This window comes from Anas platyrhynchos, chromosome 10 (genome assembly GCF_047663525.1).
Source record: "Anas platyrhynchos isolate ZD024472 breed Pekin duck chromosome 10, IASCAAS_PekinDuck_T2T, whole genome shotgun sequence".
Taxonomy (NCBI): Eukaryota; Metazoa; Chordata; class Aves; order Anseriformes; family Anatidae; genus Anas; species Anas platyrhynchos.
In genome coordinates, this window is record NC_092596.1 from 14,359,317 (window position 1) to 14,377,029 (window position 17,713).

General features: G+C 53.9%; 3 protein-coding genes and 1 long non-coding RNA gene across 9 annotated transcripts; 2 read left to right on the forward strand and 2 right to left on the reverse strand.

Moving 5' to 3' along the window:
• Positions 1-1,364: 1,364 nt before the first annotated feature.
• Positions 1,365-7,532, forward strand: FUNDC2 (FUN14 domain containing 2). The gene is made up of 5 exons (XM_027465530.3): positions 1,365-1,520; positions 1,655-1,805; positions 2,417-2,492; positions 3,728-3,862; positions 4,455-7,532. The coding sequence occupies exons 1-5, from the start codon at positions 1,502-1,504 to the stop codon at positions 4,530-4,532; spliced, it is 459 nt and encodes a 152-aa protein (XP_027321331.3). The 5' UTR covers positions 1,365-1,501; the 3' UTR covers positions 4,533-7,532.
• A 682-nt stretch (positions 7,533-8,214) lies between these two features.
• CMC4 (C-X9-C motif containing 4) lies at positions 8,215-17,666 on the reverse strand. Of its 4 annotated transcripts, XM_072043073.1 has the most exons (4): positions 17,579-17,654; positions 16,039-16,084; positions 11,828-11,895; positions 8,215-9,698 (listed from the first exon to the last, which is right to left on the reverse strand). In XM_072043073.1, the coding sequence occupies exons 3-4, from the start codon at positions 11,883-11,885 to the stop codon at positions 9,529-9,531; spliced, it is 228 nt and encodes a 75-aa protein (XP_071899174.1). In that variant the 5' UTR covers positions 11,886-11,895; positions 16,039-16,084; positions 17,579-17,654; the 3' UTR covers positions 8,215-9,528. The 4 variants fall into 4 exon arrangements, with proteins under 4 accessions (XP_071899174.1, XP_071899173.1, XP_071899175.1 ...); XM_072043072.1 differs by lacking the exon at positions 16,039-16,084 and having other exon boundaries at positions 17,579-17,666; XM_072043074.1 differs by lacking the exons at positions 16,039-16,084; positions 17,579-17,654 and adding an exon at positions 16,124-16,179.
• Positions 9,571-13,755, reverse strand: MTCP1 (mature T cell proliferation 1). Of its 3 annotated transcripts, none has more exons than XM_072043070.1 (4): positions 13,622-13,755; positions 13,350-13,520; positions 13,145-13,196; positions 9,571-9,698 (listed from the first exon to the last, which is right to left on the reverse strand). In XM_072043070.1, exons 1-3 carry the CDS (start codon positions 13,727-13,729, stop codon positions 13,149-13,151), a joined length of 327 nt encoding a protein of 108 aa, XP_071899171.1. In that variant the 5' UTR covers positions 13,730-13,755; the 3' UTR covers positions 9,571-9,698; positions 13,145-13,148. The 3 variants fall into 3 exon arrangements, with proteins under 3 accessions (XP_071899171.1, XP_038040094.1, XP_071899170.1); XM_038184166.2 differs by lacking the exon at positions 9,571-9,698 and adding an exon at positions 11,836-11,895; XM_072043069.1 differs by lacking the exon at positions 9,571-9,698 and adding an exon at positions 12,925-13,065.
• Positions 9,698-12,464, forward strand: LOC140003342 (uncharacterized). Its single transcript, XR_011811840.1, has 2 exons — positions 9,698-10,050; positions 10,957-12,464. It is a non-coding gene; the product is annotated as an uncharacterized lncRNA (long non-coding RNA).
• Positions 17,667-17,713: the final 47 nt, after the last annotated feature.

Genomic DNA, 17,713 nt, shown 5'->3' on the forward strand with positions numbered 1-17,713 from the left:
TTCCCCCCAGCATCTGGGGGGAGCAAAGGAGAAGGGCTGTTGCCCCCACCCAAAGCAATCGAGTGGCACGAAAAGCTGGAGCCCATGGTTGGTTTCATTTCCAGAAAATGAGAAGAGAGAGAGAGGCATGGGCAGAGAGAGAAACCCCGCTGAAAATCCCCGCGCTCTTGCTTTGACGGGGCTGAGCTGCAAATTTCCTATCCGCGAGCAGCAGCGTGCCCCCGGCCGGCCGTGGTGCCGGGGCTGTCCCTGTGCGTCTGCGTGACACCAGCGCGGATGTCCCAGCCAGGGGAAGGGGAATTCAGGCGTTGCTTCTCGCCGTACTAAAAGCAGCGGCTCCATCACAGCCTCGGCAGAGCATGTGGACCGGGACCACGAGGCTGGCGGCGCCTGGACGTCACCCCGAGCCACCGGGGTAGCAGCCTGGGAGCCCCCCAGGTCCCCGTGTGCTGGGGACATGTGCTTTCAACAGGGGATCCTGGCAGCTGGTGGGCATGGCCAGGTACGGTGCCTCTCTCAGCGGGTCTGGGCATTTTGGGGGGACTTGCTGGGAGCAGATGGGTTTGCTGGGTGCGTTACTGCTGGGTGCGTTACTGCCCGGTGCTGCTGCACGTGGCCGCTGCAGAGCCCACGTAGGCTGTGAGCAGGGGGTCACCGGCCCTGCTGGCTGGGAGGGATGGGAAACATTGGAGATGGGGAAAGGCTTTTGGGGCTCGCACCCCGACCCAAACAGGCTGGTAACTTGCGGGGAGCCCCAATAGCTGTGGGGTGCTCAGGTGCCAGTGCTGGGCTCTGCAGCTGCCCCCCGGCCCCGTAACACCCCCGGTACTGAGCAGGAACACGGCAGCCCCCGGCCCCCGGCAGCACAGCCCCTGCCCTGCCACAGGAGGAAGCTGAGTGCCTGCAGGATGCTGCACGTGGGCTGGGAAGGACGGGGCCATGCTGGGGCAGCGTGTGGGGCTGAACTTGCTGGCACCATGGGGGGAAAGACACAAGGACAAGGCGTGCCGGGACCCGGCCGCCACATCTTGTTTTCCCAGGGGAAGCCGCTCCGCTCGCCGCCAGCCCTGCCCGGAGCCGAGGCCGAGACCCAGTGGAGACACGGTGCCGTTGGCCGCCCAGTAGTCGGTGTAGGATCTGTGCGACCATCCCACTAACAGCTACATCTGATTACTGGGTCACCAACGGGCCGGCACCACCGCACCTGCCCTGGGCGGCGACGGGACAACGGGGACTGATGGGGGGGCTTGGGGTGGGCATGGACGCTGACTGGTGCCACGGTGCTTTGGGGCTCAGCAGTGCAAACACGGGGACTTCACACTGGGCAGAGAATAAATAAACGTTCAGGGCGTGTTAATTCCTTCTCCACACGGTTATTGGGGCGAGAGCCCCCCCCTACACACACACACGGGCACTGAGGGGGGCGCCCGCCCCTCCATCGCCTCACGGCGCTCAGCGGGGCGGGGCGCTGCGCACGCGCAGTGTCAGGCGGAGCGGGAAGATGGCGGCGGCGGGCGGAGGTGGGCGGCGGGGCGCGGGGCGGGCGCGTTGCCATGGCAACGGCGGGGCCGGGGGGCGAGGGTGAGGCCTGGTCCGGCCCGGTTAGGCCCGGCCCGGCCCGTGACGGTGCCGGGGCTGCGTTGTGTGCCCGCAGGCCGACCGGAGGACGCGTTCACCGTGCTGGAGCTGTCCGAGTACGCCAAGAGCCGGCCGTGGTGGCGCAGGGTGTTCGCGCCCAGCTCGGGGTCGAGCGCCGAGAAGTACAACGTGGCCACGCAGCTCGTCATCGGCGGCCTCACCGGCTGGTGAGCGGCACCGGGGGGCGGCAGGCGGCGGGGGGACCCTCCCGGGGCCGGCCACACGCAGGGCTGAGCAGGCCCGGGGCGCTGGTGGCTGCTGTGGTGCCCTTCATATCGCGCGGCCCTGCTGGGGCCGCTCTTGCCTGCTTAAAAAAGGAATAAGGGGTAAAAGTGCTGCTTGTTCGGGCCGCAAAGGAGCTACCCCTGTGCTCTGCCTCCCGTGCTCCCTCCTGGAGTAACGTTGTTTGTGCTGCCCAGTCTCCTCCTGGAGGTGATCCCTGTTAAAGGTACCCCACCGAAATCGCGTGCTGATTTTGGTTTAAACCACGTGTTTCCGACTGCGCTTTTGGGAGATCACGATGTTGAAGAGATAAGAATCAAAGCTGTGAAAGCCTGAGATGCTGTGGTGAGAAGTAGAGAGCTGCAAAGTGCCACATCTGGCCAGGCACAAATTCTCCTCCTTTTTCTCTGCTTGCCTGTGGCCTTCTGCTGTCAGCCCGCCTGGCTGCGGACCTCAAGCAATCAGCACGGAAGGCAGGCCTGTCGGTAGGATAGGATGTGTGATGTGCATGTGTTTGGTGTCGCATTCTCCTCACTGAATCCTGGTTGATTTGCAGGTGCACTGGATTCATCTTCCAGAAAGTTGGAAAGCTGGCAGCAACAGCTGTGGGAGGCGGCTTTTTCCTGCTTCAGGTGTGTATGAAGAGTGGGCCTGGCTTTGTGAGAACGCTGTTGGTGGGGAGGAGGGGTTGTCTTAGTGCTCCTTACTTGCTGGGACGTGTGGGGTCAGCTCTGTGTGCCTGCAGATGCCATGGGCATATGTTCCCTGGCACAGGTCAATGCCCCGTTTTCACAGGTAGCATAAATAAAGCATGTTAGAACTGGAGACATGCTCAAAGGCTGCTCATGGAGTTACTTTAGAGAATCGTAGAAACGCCCTAGATCACCTCAGGGTTATGTCTCAGCTTTTAATAGCCAGGGCTGATCAAGTCTGTTGGTCTGCAAAGACTTGTTAAAGTTTCGTGGCTGATTGCTGCTGACGTCTTAGAGGGCCAATTCAAATCCATGAATAAATTCCCACCCCGTTTTAGTAGCAGCAAAGCAGGAGCATTAGCTTCAGGATCGCCAAAAGGTGCTGTCTGCTTGGGGCTGGCTAACAAAGGCCAGGCCAAGGCACACGGGCACTGTTGCTGCAGAGCCACCTGAGCGAAGTGGAAGCAAGCTTGGGCCATGGCGATCTGCACTGCTGCTGCAGGAGGGGCTGGTCACAGCTGGCTGCTGTAGCTAGGCCGTTTCCTCCAGCCTTTTCTTCTGGTTTCTAAGGATTCAGAAACTGAGGGGAGCCTCTCAGATGCTGAAATCTGGTCCGTACGTCCTGCAGGAGACAGAAAGCTCTCTGACCTCACGCAGGAGTCTTTGCTGGTTTGCTCCTGAGGCGCTGCATCCTCGGTGACTCGTTCTCACTCTTCTGGTTCTACTCGTTCTGCTGAAAGCCAAAGGCTCGCTCTGAGCAGGGAGAGTTTCACCCCGTTGAATCATCCTGACCAGATAAAATACTCAGGGAGGAGCAGGCTATTAATAGCAGCGTCCAGTCCACCCGCAGCAGCAGGAGAGCTGCGGAGCGTCCCAGCGAATACGTGGCAGTTGTGAGGGGGAAGGGGGGGCAGCTTTACGCTGCAGAGGCTGACACAGGCTAAGCTGCAGCGTGTGCCCTTCTGTTAGAGGATTACTGCGGGAGGCAGATGTTGCAGGACAAATGGAACCACGGGCACGGTGCTTTGTCCAGTTCCTGACCTTGTGTGCTCATCTTCTCTCAGCCTGCTGGTCCAGGGCGTGGGGACGGCGTTGGTCAGGGAAGGGGTGGGAGGGGATTCTGTTTAGCCAGGATTTCACTCCAGGAGCTTTCTTTCCACCCCTCAACATTCCAGATCGCAAACCACACGGGATACATCAAAGTGGACTGGAAGCTAGTAGAACGGGATGTGAACAAAGCCAAGCAGCAGCTGAAATTTCACAGCAGCGGTAACAAAATGTCTCCAGAAGTGAAAAGCAGAGTGGATGAGGTGAGACAGTTCTCCCAGGGGGTGTGCAGGTGCCCTGCTGGAGGCACAGCAGGAAACGGGATTGAATTCTGGGCTCCCGTGGATCCTCCGCCATGCAAATACCAGGAGGGAGTGCTTGTGTAAAAGCAAAACTAGTGAGATGGCAAAGCTGCCTACATGAATTTGAGGCAGACAGGGCGTCTTCTAGGCGCGACGCCTACTCACCATTTGTTGCGGCAAAGTCCTTGGGGTTGGAAGAAAACGTGCTGGGGTTGTGGGGAGCTCAAGAAGGCTGAGCAGGAAAGCTGAGCAGGTCTGGCGGCAGAGTGGCCTGGTTACTCCGGGCTCTGCCACAGCGTGATCTGACTCCCACGTGCCATCAGCAGCCCTTCTGTCAGAGGATCTGGGCTGTGCTGGGGTTGTTCCACAGTTCACGTGCCACAGATAGAGCGGGGAGGCCGTTAGGGAGGATGCGGAGCTGGTGCTGAGCAGTGGCCGCTCTCCTGGTGTTGCCCACCTAAAAGAACAGCCTGAGAGGGGCCTCACTGTGGGGAGGGGGGTGAGTGGCTGCGGCTGTTGGAGAACACTCTTGGCTCTTCTCTCCCATGCTTAGGTGATCATATTTCTGAAGAAGAACGTTATCCTGACTGGAGGCTTTGCTGGAGGATTTCTGCTCGGAATGGCCTCCTAGGAACTACAGTTGACTCCCTCTTCGTGCCCAGCCTCCCTTGCCCTCCTCTCCTTCCCGTTCCCTTTAACATAGAAGTCATGTTTCCATGGATGTTTCCAACAGGCTCAGCCCCCTGCTCACAGGTTCCAGCCTTTATTTCTTCCAACACTGCTTCTGACTTCCAGCTTTTACCTGTCTGGGTGCTGGGATTGGCCTGAAAGTTTTTGCCTTGCAATGCATCATTGTGATTTCTTTCCCCTCCACACACACCCAGTCCCACGTTCTCAGATGACGTGCAGCCTCCTAACCATGTAGTGGCAGAGAAATCTCTTAAACGTGCTTCTTTTCAGGTGTCCAGGACCTGTGTGTTTGTCTGCCAGTACATGTGCACAACAGCTGCCAGCTGTTGGCTGTTATTTAGCTTGCACTTTCTCTGCTCCGCTACCTGGAAAGCCTGTGCCTCCCTCTGTGCAGAGCTGGGTGTGAAATGCAGATACTCCTGCATGTCCTGGGGTGGCTGCAGAGGAGTCGGGGGCAGCTTGGGCTGTGGGTAAGGAGCACGTTCGTGCTGTGTGTGGCGGTGGGGTCCTGCCCTCCCCCTGCCCCGCACGGGGGTGGCTGTTTGGCTCCTCGCCTGCTGTTATTTATAGCCCTTACTGGAAGTGCAGCTCTGGCACTGCAGATGGAAACTGAGCACCACGGGTGGCTCTCCAGACTCTCCCCTTATCCCGTGTTCTGAAAGCAGAGCTCCTTTCTCGCTTGCTGGCTGTCAGCCCTGTGCTGAGGCGCTCTTGTTGTGCTGAGCAGGCTCACAGGGTGCTTGCCCTGCCCGTGTCAGCCTGCCTGCTGTGGGCAGCATTTCAGCTGTGCCGCTCTCTGCAAAGCACCCCGGGGCTCAGAGTGGTGTTTGTAAGCCCGTTGTGGCCTTCTCTGGCCACGCTGGGGTTGGTGATGCCCTTACAGACAACCACGTGGGGTAGGATTGTAGATGGCAAGTGTTTAGGGAAGTTGTGCTGGTCCAGGATCCCAGTGGCCAGCTCCATTGCGGTGTGTCTGGGGAGGAAGGAGAAGGTGAAATGTGGTTAGAACTACTCTGAGCGCAGTCCCCTACCTGCTGTGGGGTACAGACTCCACCTGGACTCTTCAGGGCTTCCAGCATCTGTCTGCACCCTGGTGGCTGCCGTGGGCAGGGGGCCAGCTGCCTTCCTGCAGCATCTCCTGGGACTCGCAGAATCCTTTGAGTGCATTTGGCAACAACTCCCATTTGTTTCTTCCCTAACCTGAGGCTGTGGTTACGAAGATGCTGTGCGGAGCAGCTCAGCCTGCCTGCCTACCTGTCACTGCGTACAAAAACAGGGTACTGTACATAACAAAAAGGGTGGGGAAAAAATGGGCATGCCCTTGTAGGAGTAGACCATTTCCGTGCTCTTTGCCTTGGTTTTGTTTCTTTGACTTTACAATTTCCACAAAAAAAAACAAAAAAAAAAACCTGCTTGCTTAATCCCCTTGCTTATTTCCAACAGCTGCAGCCCTTCTTCTGCAGGTGATGAGGCAGCCCAGATGCAGAGCTCAGGTGTTCATGGGATGTCTGGCCAGGTGCAGTTGAGTGCAGAGCAGTACTCTAACCTACAAGAAAAATGAAAAAAAAAAGTAAAAAAAAAAAAAAAAAATCTTAGAGGTGTTCTGCATTGGCTGTGCTTGGTTGGCACTAGCACTTTCCAGAGTGGGGGGACTTGCATGATGTAGGGTGATGCCCTCCAGCAGGTACACGCAGGTGTCCTTGCCCAGGACGTTGATGTGCAGCCCACTTTTCGTGGGGAACACGCTAGAGAACGGTGATGCACGTGGGTGCCTGGGACACAGGTTGGCAGCTGCACCCCATCTCCCACATCGTGTGATGCCCTTCTGAACATAGGTTTTTGGCTCTCGGTGTGGGTACAATGGGGTTTCTTCCTCAAAGAGCTGCTGGAAGGGCTGGCACTGGGGGTTCTGCCACCAGAGGTTTTGGGCTGAGCACAGGCTCTTGTTCCTTTTGCTTCACTTCTGATTGAAGTGTCAGAATGGCAACGCTTTGATTTAGGTGAGGGTTTCTCACCTTCTGGGTATGAAGAGAGGCTGCAGGTAATCAAGAAACATAAATCGGTGTCTTTGCTCCTGTCCTACCCTATGTGGCCAGGGAGAATAAAGGAGCAGCTGGGCTCACAGCCTTTTAACGATGACTTTTAGGAAAGCCATCAGAGGCTGCAGGAGGGATGCGATGCAGCAAATAGGTCCTTGATAAGTCGGTGTCTGGGAGTGGAGTGACAGAAGTGTTTTCTTTTTTTAGTAACCCCGCACAGCTGGATGTGGCTGCATTAACACATTTGCATTGTGGAGTATCTCTTGTTCCTGTAGGGAAACAGCCCTGCTTCCCCCCTGCCTGCTGTGCTGCATAAACCCGCTTCTACCGAGGTGCATCACGAATCTTTCCCAGCAGCAAAGCTCAAAGTAAATCACGAGCAGACCTGAGGGCTGTTTTTCCAGCTCAGATAAGTCGCTTTCTGCCCCTTCCAGGGAGGGGTGTACTGGATTCTGCTCCACAGGGTCCCGACTTGCTGCTATGGAGAGCAGTGGCCCGGAGAGGGAGCCAAAACGTCTCAGTTCCTGCAGGAAGCAAGTGGTTGAGACAAATTCATTTTGTTTAGTGTGAGCACAGGCAGGGAGTGGACAAGGACATCAGCATCTGGCAAATCCTTCTGCTGTGCCAGTGTCGGGCTGACGGCTGGCGCTGTTTGACGCTGTGTGCCCACACTGGAAGGTTTGATGCTCTGTGGGAATGCATTTTCATTGCTGCAGGTGCCAAGATGAGGTGTTCCCCCCCACACTCCCCAACACACTTGCTCCTTTTGGTCTCGTTTCAACAACTTCTGGCATCTGTACCAGTATGGGAAGGTTTAAAACACACTAGGCTTTTGAAGTCTTTTTATATATTGTATGTAAATGCTTGTTGAAGTGATATTTTATTAAACAGTTTTGCTCTAACTTCCGTGTGAGGTCTGGTGGCTTCTCAGGAACCAGCACGCTGTGTCTTCGCCTTGCCCTGCCTGTTGCATTTTACTGGTGGGAGCAGTTGCAGCTGGTGCAGTGGCACAGGGCGCCCAGCCTCCCTCCTCTGCAGGTGACCGTGGCTGAGGGTGAGCTGCCTTAACAAATCCCTCTGCCTGGTGATCCTGGCACCCACTGCCCATGCTCACAGAAGCTGGGATGCCTCGGGAGTAGGAGGTGATTCTGCTGCCAGCGTGGCCTCGGCTTCCTTGCTCACGGAGTTTGTCTTCATGCCCATTCTATTCAGGTAGAGCAAAGACTTTAATTAGGTGCGACAGAAGCCTAAATATTTTTTTGATCATGTGTTGGTGATTTTCTTTCTCATGCTCGGATCAGGCAAGAGGGAAAAATGATCCACCTGTGAAGTGATTGAGCTGCTTCACATCATTGTTATGATTCTTTACTGCTTTTCAAGAGAACTGGCCACCCTGCCACCCCTCTGTTTTGTTGTCCAGTAAGGCCAGCTCCGAAATATTCCGTGCCCAGGCTGTGAAAATACCAAGCAGCTTCTATTTAAACATGATAATGTCACATGTAGCTCTGGATAGCGAACAGCAGCCAAGCTGCCCAGCTTACAGCTATGCTGGGTTCTCAATAAACAACCACACTGAGACTGCAATTTGTTCCAGTCATTTATTTTGTATTATGGTATTTCAGAGCAGTGAATACAGATGGTTTGCTCTTCTAGGCTTCAATACACTCAGCTATTGTGCCTAGACTACAGTGGTATTTTTATAGAAGCTGTATTTTATAATTAATTGTACTTGATCACAGCACAAAAGTCCTTACGGCTAGATCTAATGACAGAGTTAGTGGCCTAGTGGGTTCAAAGTCTGGTATGTGGGTGCCCTGGCTTGGCACCCACTGAGGTGCCTGGACTCCTGCTACAGTGGACGGAGAGACGTGGGCAGCTCTAAAGGGTGATGCAGGAACCTGTCTACCAAGCTCTTCTACAGGTCACAGGAAATTCTGCTGCACAGGTGAGAGCTTCTGAAAAGCCATCTCTCCCTGGGGTCCAGACACAAGACGGTTTGTGTGTGAGTCTGAAGTGCTGTACCAGAAGTGGGTGCCTACAACTGCTTGCTCAGTAAGTGGCACCTAAGTCGATTCTTGGATCTAGCCCAGGGCTTTGTGATAGGCCCCTGGGTACCAGCGTGCTGAGTTACGCTGGGTTTATAACATATTGCTTAAAGGTCTTCAATTAGACAGAAATTTATAAATTTTATATCAACAGTCAGATTTTCCAAATGAATATTGCTTTTTTTAAAAAAATCCTATTCCTGTAGCAATCCCTGAAATAAGGTTCCTGTAACATCTTTATTGTCATGCAAATAGCAGCGTGTAGGCAATTCAAATATAGTAATCAAAACCCTGTCCAGTGGGAAAGTGAGGCACTTAGGCAAAGTGACGTGTTGCCACTCATGAGCTATGCAAAACCTAGGAACGAACCCCGGACCTGATTCCCGTTCTTGAGCTTGAACCACTGGACAGGTGAACGTTGTCTGGAACTACTGCGTGATGGCAGCAATACCTCTGCGGTGTCAAGATGGACTTTGTTTTATGTGTCACGCTTAAACTCACTCTGATGAGCACATTTCCTGTACCTCCTGCTCTAGAAGCCAGAGTAACTTGGTTCCAGCCCTCCATTTTGAGAGCGAGGATGGGTTAGAGTAAGGTAAGCATTCTAAAAACATCGAACCGATTTTTCACAGACACAGTTGCAATGCGAAGACAATGTAGATGATGTTTTGGTACAGAAAATGCAGTCTGTTAACCAGGCCATCTCTTGGTACTGTTATACTTTTTGGTGCACGGGATGGTGTGTTCTGGGAGCCTTCTGGCTTTCCTGAAAGTCTAGAGAAGGCTCAAAAAAAACCACACATGGGCTCCGCAGGTGAGTCCGTGCTCTCGCACCTGCTGGGGCTGCATTGTGTTACTGAGGTGGTGGAGGAATTCTGTCTGAAGTAGTCTTAAGCTTTTCTCTCTCTCTTTCTTCTCTCTCAAAACCTGAACAACAGATGGAGCGGCCCTTGGGGTACCGGGCGCAGCATTTCCGCATCTCCTGGAGCACGGCTGCGCACTTAGACTCCACGTAGTTGTTCGCTGGAAAATAGAAAGGAGACACAAAGTCCACACAGGGGAAGAGGTGCTTTGGTCTCAGTGCCCAGCCTCACCAGTGACTGGCCCTCATCAACTAAATGTAGCAGCTGGGGCTTAGGCCCAGCAGGGTTCTTCCAGGCCCTAGGAAACCAAGACTGATGGATCCAGGTGGCTCGGGAAGGACACCTGCAGCCCCATCCGCCTGCTCAAAGCCCCTGCTGCTCTCCCTTGGGTTTAAGAGGAAGAAGCTGGCAACCTAAACAGTGTGGGAGGTCTGGAAAAGGAAAGCTAAGCTCTGTGCCATAATGATCCTACGATGGGTGCTCCGGGGGCTCTCTTAACCGTTCCTGTGCAGGTTTGTTTCTAGCACTACTGCTACGTTCAGGCACACCCTGCTACCCATCAGGGATGCATTCCTGTAAAGCACAAGGGTTAGTTATACCGTGGACAGCAAAACACAAAAAAAAGAAAACATTTGCAGTGGGCATTCAGCCTCACAGAGGAAGCAGGCAAGATCTTTTGAAGCAATGACCCGCTGCAAACCAGCAGGCTCGGAAAAGCCAGCAGCTCCCAGTGCTCCTGCTCCTGCCCTCATCCTCCGCACGGCACACACTGTGGGTATTAGTCAGCTAATGTTCTGTGTACATCCTCTATTAAATTAATTCTTGCAGGAAGAATTGCTTCGCTGTCTGTCAGCTCAGCTGCTTCATCTGTGCAGCTCAGACAATATCCCAGCAGGGCAACGCACGCACAACAGCAGCGCTCCAGAACGTTAGCTGAAGAAGTGGAGGATGGGGGTGTGCACGTAGCGGCCTCTAGAAGCTTCTCTGCTCACACTTAACCGGTCAGATCAAATCCGTACACAAACCTACGCAGGTACAACGCTTGGAGTAACCTCCACGAGTGTTATGAAAATAACATTGTCATAGCTGGGCCCACAACACTGTTCAACATCAGCTTTTAAGTGCAGTTACTGTGGGGAGTGAAGGCTGCTCTTCCCACAAGAACACTTCAAACTATCAGGACAGTAAGAGCAAATCAGGCAATCTATTCACACGGGGAGAGGATTATTTGAGCCCTTGCTTTGAGCTGAACACAGCTTCCCGAAAACAATCCTGGGAAAAACAGACATCTACCTGGCTGACTGCTGCCTTCCCCCTGTGCCATTCCCCCAGGCAGCAGGGGCTGTTGTGGCTCCTGCACTGGCTGCGATCTCCGTGTCTGCAGCAGGCTGCAAGGCCATCCCTCTGCTTCCCCACAGGTCTCCTACCCAACTCCCTGCATTTCAGCTAACCTGCCTGCGGTCTGCAAACAAATTAAAGGCAGAAATGAGTCGTCGTGGAACTGCCTTGGCTGCCCTGGGCTACTGCAGTGAGTTCCTGAGAGGTTCAGCGCACAGTAAGGGCTCTGCTGGGTGAGTTAGGAAGAACTCTTTTCCACGTGGTGGAGCTGCCTTGGCACATAGAAATGTTTTCTCTTATTTGTTCTATGGGGCAAGTTGTTTTCCAAGAAGCAACCAAGTTTTTTAAGAAATATTTTTCTCTGCAACTCGGGCTCCCGAAGCACATTATCAGGTAATCTCCCCCTTCACTACAAATATTTGGCTAAGCTATTACAAAACAGCTGTGAAAGGTCTCCAGAGGACACCAGTGCATCTCCTACCTTGAGGCCAGATCACATATACCACATCTCTTCCTGCCAGACATCTGTCTGACCTGCTCTTAAGATACGCCTCGAGCTAAACGCTCCGCAGTCTTCTGCAATCCGCCCACAGCCTCGCTACCCACTCTGCAAGGGAGCTTATTATAATGTCTAGCTCTCCCCGCCTACAGCTCGGTCCCAAGTCTACACACAGGCTCTCACTACTGGCAAGGAGAACGCTCCGTCAGAAATAAACACTTTGCTGTTACAAGCGCTCCGTTTTGTACTAATGGTGTCTCGTTGCTTACAACCAAGCACAACGGAACTCTCTTAAAACCAGACTTCTTTATAATTTGTTTCACTTTGCAATCAGGTCACGCTAATGTGCTTGCTTGCTTCCTCCTCAAGGTGAAGGGAGAGCTGGGTTAGGTTAAAAGAATCAAGTTCCACCAAAACTCAAGACACCAAAAAGACAAAATGACATTTGGTACCTTGCAAGCATTTCTGTATTTCACAGGCTTGTTTCTGGCAGGGATCCTTCTGGGACATGTTCAGAGAACTAAAATGATAGGAAAACGTTACTGTAGAAATAATGTTTGGGGGTGGGAGGGAAAGACACTGTCTGAGAGCCAGGGCTTTAAAGAGTTCCCGATTTCCCTCTCTACCACAGACAGTTCAGCAAGTGCCTACTGCTGCCTGCAGGTGCCTGCCGACACGGACAGGGGCTCCCCAGCCTGCCAGTGCACACACAACCTTCACTGCACACCTCTCCCAGGAGCAACTCGTTAGTGGCCTCCTTAGTGACAGCTCTGGGTCTGGCTAAAGGATGTGGGCAGTGAGTACAGGGAGGTTTTACAGTGCTGTGCTTGGAGGCCTTTTCCTTTTCTCTGGTCAGAACGTGTCCTGCTCCACCTGGAAGCACAAAGACTCCAACCACGACTCCCATGAACTCGCCTGTCTTTTTTTTAACAGTTCTGTGCCCCTAAGCCTTATGCTAAAACATGTGTCCGTGTAAAAGCCCTCTCTGTGAGCTCTACACATCCAGGAGTTTGGTTACTCATGTAACTGCATCTGGAGGAGGAGCTTAGGGAAGGAAAAAAAAAAAAAGAACAAAACAACATAGTTACGTGCGTACAGTAAAAATAACAACAATGAAGGGGCTTTTTTGTTGCAGGAGAAATCCTCTCAGAATTCCCCCCAAAAGAAACCACAATCAACCACAATCACATCCCCGAAAAGCAGGATTTCAGACAATCAATGTGACTTTCTGCAGCTGTGACACCTGTAAGCGTGATCTCAAATCAAAAGAGAAGCAGAAGCTGGTGGAGCAGCAGTTGGATGAGAGACCTCTAAGGGAAAGCATGGCTGTGGCTGAAAGCGGTGGTGGGACTCGCGCTCCCTCAGGGCCACAGTTCAGCTCTTGCCCCTGCCCAGAGCTAGGGAGGAGCTGCCTTTCAAACCTCAGCTCATTCAGCACCCAAGTAATGCTAGGACATTACTTCAGCATCCTGGCCAAACTCCACTTAGGGCAATTCCATTCTGCCTACCTAGAAGTCCCCCTGATGTTGCAATGGGACACGATACTCCTCTTCACTGCCTGTCCTAACTCTTGTGTGATGTTGCTGTGTGTTGTTTAAGTGCCTCCACCCCAGGGGTGGCTGCATTTCAGTGGAGAGAGAATCATTTATTGGACAAAACATACAAGGACATCTTCCTAGAGCGACTGCTCCTGAAAGACAAAAATTGGCATTAAAGGATGACTGGGAATAAACAGCACAGCACAAAGCAGGGGTAATGTCTCCACGTACCAGATTAATCACCAGGCACGAGTTTAAGCAGCAGTTCTTCAACACCACCGAGCTGTAAGCGACAAGGAAAAGTTCAATACGTCTACAGTTACCGGGGCTGAGCTAACGGACGTCAATAAAACAACAGTCCTTTGCCGTCCCTCAAGGATCTCAAATGACTTCACAAACAGGAATGACTATGGTCTAGTGTCGCCACCATCCTTACCATGAGATGGTGCTCTATCTCCCAAACGCGAGAGTTACTATCCCTGTACTGCTCACCCTGGGACAGCTGCCACATATGAGGCAGCCGGGATGGGGGGAGCTGGCTGGGTCGCAGCGCCTCACCCAGGGGAACCTGAACTCTTTGGATCCGAGCCCTCAGCATACCTTCCTCCTGGGGGAGAGCAACAGAGAGAGGAGGCAGTTACTGGCAGTGCAGCAGAGGCACCCGCGACAGCAAAGCCACGACCACGGCGAAGCCCGAAGCACACTTGCCTCTTCCGCAGCCACGAGCCACGTTTTGCGGTGCTCATCGCAGTAAACCCCCACGCGGCGCACCCAGAGGCGGACGGGAGGAGCCCCCGCGTGCCCTCCTTCTGCCATGCCCTCGCCGCTCCTCGCCGCTCCCTCCTCAGGCGCGCGGCATCGGCGGGCGCGCGGGCTCCTGAGCTCCGAGCACGCTGGCGGAGAAAGCTCTCCGAAAGGCACCTCGGGGCGGCGGCTGCCGTGCTGGGAGGGATGCTGTGTGCTGAAGGGTCCCTAGAAGGCAGCCTGGGGGGCTAAGGTGATGCCTGTGGGAGAGGAGGTCGCACGGCGGGTTGGGCGCTGGGATGTGCGCGCTGCATGGCGTCTGTAAGGCATTCTGGGGCAAAAGGTGCTATAGGTACACGGTTAAACCCTGTGGATATTGGCTTTGCTTATTCCGCTAACAGTCCTAGTAACAGTCTTCGTGTAAAATAGGGAGGAAAAAAAAAAAAGAAAAAGGAGAAAAGAAGAAAAAAAAAAGTGATTTACGCAGGAGTTCCGTGGCTAATGATGGTCTAAATCCCAAAAACTTGTGACAACGGGTGGAATTAGCTTAACAAGAACGAGGATCACTCTGGAGACAAAGCACGAGACTCCGTACGCTTGACTCTCACATTTGGATCTCGCAGAGCTGTCATTGTGCAGGGGCCTTCGTCTCATCCCTTAAGAGGGTAGCAGCATTGTCCATTCACACACAGGCTTCTCGTGGACAGCTCTTGCGGCTCTGCGTGGTTCAGACTTTGGGTGCTTACTGAGAGCCAAGGATAGCAGCAGGGGCAAAGGAATTTTGGACATGGAGGCGGTTCTTCCTACCAGAACGTTTGCTTAACGGCAAGTTTGTCTGTATGCCAGTTAGAGCAAGCTGAGCCATTAGCAAATGGAGGTCAGGGCAAGTGATTCTCTCTTTGAACCCTAGAAGAGGTAATCAGAACGGTACAGACAGTCTTCATCCTTTATCTAGGTTTAAAGTAGAACAGAATTAGGCTGCGATACATGTAACATCTTCCTGCTATGAAGCAGATGCAATACTCCTATCCCAGTGAAACACAGTGATCTTCCGAAAACTCGCGGAGTTACAAGGCATGTTTCGGACAGAAGCAAGAAAATCTGGGTACAAAATAAAGCAGGGAAGGTCAGGGAGAGAAAAACATCGTTATACATTGGGGTACAAACACAGCAGGACACACACGTCCACGTTGCCTCCTCTGCCTTACCCCAGCGGTTCTCTGCCTTTCCCAACCACAGCAGCACCGAGCGTTTTTGAACACAAAACACCAACCACGGGTCAGCCTGACCAGCACTGACACAGCATTGTAATTTACGCCAAGGAAAACTCTGATCGTTCTCTTATTATTTCTTTTCTCCCATTCTGTTTGTTTCCTTGCTTGACGTGTGGCAATGTGTGTGTGTTACTGAAAGCTCTGAAGACCATCCCGTGGTGTGTTACGGCCCTCCCAGGCACTGAAAGGAACGCGACAGCAGACTGACAAGCCTCACGAGGCCTTCAGCAATGAGCTGTGAGGGTTAAAGTGACACCCCTGGAAGTCCTATTCGTTCTGCTTTATCCTAAGTTGCTTTCCAAATTTAAGCCCACGTGTGGAAATCACTTTGCCCAACAGTGAAGTGCAGCAATCGCCGCTGCTCACTTTCAGTCAGCAGGATGTAATTACCCAGGCTGGAATTTGGCCAGGACACTCTCCTACTCTGTGGTCTGATGCCAAAAGCTCCATCATGTCCAAAAATGCTCACCAACTTGCTTTCGTGCCCCACTCAGAGCTGGAATTTCTACAGCTCATCATCCCCAGGACAAGAAGATGTTGTCAGCTCAATATTGATTCAGGTTTGGAAAAATATCGCTCCATAAGTGAACGCCACTGCTCCTACAGCAAGTAAGCTCTCCCGGAAGGTCTCCTATCCAAATACTAACCTGGTCCAGCCCTGCTGAACCTCACGCAGGAGGACTAAAGCACCACACGGATCTCTGTGTTTCCTGTGCACGAGCATGGTGGCAATGAGAGGTACAGGGCCGACAGAACAGGGTCTCATGCAGAGGACACCGTGCAGAATGGGCAGCAGTTAACAACATTGCCTTTTCACTCTTTGCCCCAGAAATTCGACCCAAACTTCCTCCGAGCTCCACAGCCCTGAGCTCAGTTGCCAGAGTTCACAGGCTCGCTCTGGCCTCGCTTTTCTCCAGCCTCTAAGACTGCTGCGAGGGTGCCCAGTCAGAGCCACGACTAAAATCTCGAGGTCAGGCAAAACCGTCACTTGGGTGTGGAGCACGGCAGGTCTGTCCTTGGAACTCGGACATCCGAGAGGAACAGGAGCTTTGAAAAAGCATGCGCTTAGACATTTGCACCTAAAACATCAAGACGGGAAAAACTTACACGCTTCCTACTTTTTGCTGATTTTATCAGAAAGCAATAAAGGAGCCTGAAGGAAGACAGAGTTGAGAGAAGTCAGCTTACTTACATTCAAAGCAAGTTGTAAAAACTGTTCCTTACACTGCTCGACTCGTTATCTACGCCCTGAAAAACCCATCCAACAAAAACCAATCATCTTAAATTTGCAGGACTGCAGTGTCATGCTTTGACGCTGATTTCAGAGTTGCCATCAACATAATTGCATAAGACTGAGCAGATTGAGGTTTGGGGCTGGGGAGATTTAGAGCCCAGCCCCATGGACACCCCCACGACCTGCAGGTTTTCTGTCCTCCTCGATATCGGGCCTTGAAGTTTGATGCTGTTCTGGGACCTGGTGGCTTCTGAGCCACACAAACACAAACAAATGTGAAGATGGCCAGCGGGAGGACTGAACCTTGTGACGAGGTTAATTTATTTGCTTGTAAAGTGAAAATATTAGAATATTTTACCAAAGCAATGAAAGAAATTGCTCCAGATGCAGTTCGGGCCATCCCCAGAGCTGGAGCTCGGCGTGCTGGCCAGCCCCCGGTTGTGTTTTAGGAGGGGACGGGGTGGGACTGGTAGAGGAGCTCAGCTGCCATGTGGGCACTGAGGGAAGCCGCGATGCTGGGGCTCAGTGCACGGGGCACAGCTGTGCTGACACGGCTCCACGGCTCCGCACCAAAGCCGCCCAGTTCATGCGTGGCTCCCGGGGAGCTAAACGGGAGCCGATCCTCCCCAAAAACCCAACCTGGATCTTGCAGTGAGATGGGGATGGGACGAGCAGTGTGCGGGGCTGAGGGCGCACTGACTTGTGCTGGAGCTTCTTTGTGGGGTTTGGACACTTTGGGGGGTTGGACTCGTGGGGTCTGGACTCTTTGGGGCTTGGGCTTTTGGGGTTTGGACTCTTTGGGACTTGGACTTGTTGGGGTCTGGACTCTTTGGGGCTTGGACTCCTGGGGGTTTGGACGCTTTGGGGCTTGGGCTTTTGGAGTTTGGGCTTTTAGGGTTTGGACTCTTTGGGGGTTTGGACTTTTGGGGTTTGGATGCTTTGGGGCTTGGACTTTTGGGGTATGGACTTGCAGGGTTTGGACTATTGGGGTATTGACTTTTGGGGCTTGGACTCTTTGGGGCTTGGGCTTTTGGTGTTCAGGCTTCTGGGGTATTGGCTTTGGGGGTTTGGACTCTTTGGGGCTTGGACTCCTGGGGGTTTGGACCTGTGGGATTTGGACTTTTGGGGTTTGGACTTTTGGGGCTCGGACGCTTTGGGCTTTGTGTTCTCGGGCTTTGCTCTCCCTGAGGCTCGGCCCCTGCCCTGCCCTGCCCGTGGCGCTGTCCCCCCCCCGCTCCTTCAGCAGCCGGCTCCGGGCCCTCCGGTGGGGCAGGGGCGGCTCGGAGGGGCCCGGCCATGGCTGGGGGGGGGGGGGGCGCAGGGCGGGGTCCCGGTCCCGGTGCCGTTCCCGTTCCCGGCCGGGGGTATTTTGGGTGCGCGCAGCCCGCCCCGCGCCGCCCGCCCGTGACCTACCTGCAGCCCGAGCCGCTGCCAGCCCCGCGCCGTGAGCGCCTCCGCCAGGACGGCCCCGCCCCCTCCCCCCCCCCCCGCCTCCCACCGGCCCCGCCCCGCCCCGCCCCGGCCCCGGTACGGGATGGCGGCGGCGGC

Bases quoted from the DNA above. Each gene is read 5' to 3' on its own strand.
- CMC4 (XM_072043072.1), bottom strand. From the start codon at position 11,885: ATGTCCCAGAAGGATCCCTGCCAGAAACAAGCCTGTGAAATACAGAAA. The intron at 9,699-11,827 runs GTACCAAATGTC...TCTATTTTCCAG, and splicing joins AATACAGAAATGCTTGCAAG to CGAACAACTACGTGGAGTCT.
- MTCP1 (XM_072043070.1), bottom strand. From the start codon at position 13,729: ATGGCAGAAGGAGGGCACGCGGGGGCTCCTCCCGTCCGCCTCTGGGTG. The intron at 13,521-13,621 runs GCAAGTGTGCTT...GCTCTCCCCCAG, and splicing joins GGCTCGTGGCTGCGGAAGAG to GAGGAAGGTATGCTGAGGGC. The intron at 13,197-13,349 runs GTAAGGATGGTG...TGTCGCTTACAG, and splicing joins AGATAGAGCACCATCTCATG to CTCGGTGGTGTTGAAGAACT.
- FUNDC2 (XM_027465530.3), top strand. The intron at 1,806-2,416 runs GTGAGCGGCACC...GTTGATTTGCAG, and splicing joins ATCGGCGGCCTCACCGGCTG to GTGCACTGGATTCATCTTCC. The intron at 3,863-4,454 runs GTGAGACAGTTC...TCCCATGCTTAG, and splicing joins TGAAAAGCAGAGTGGATGAG to GTGATCATATTTCTGAAGAA.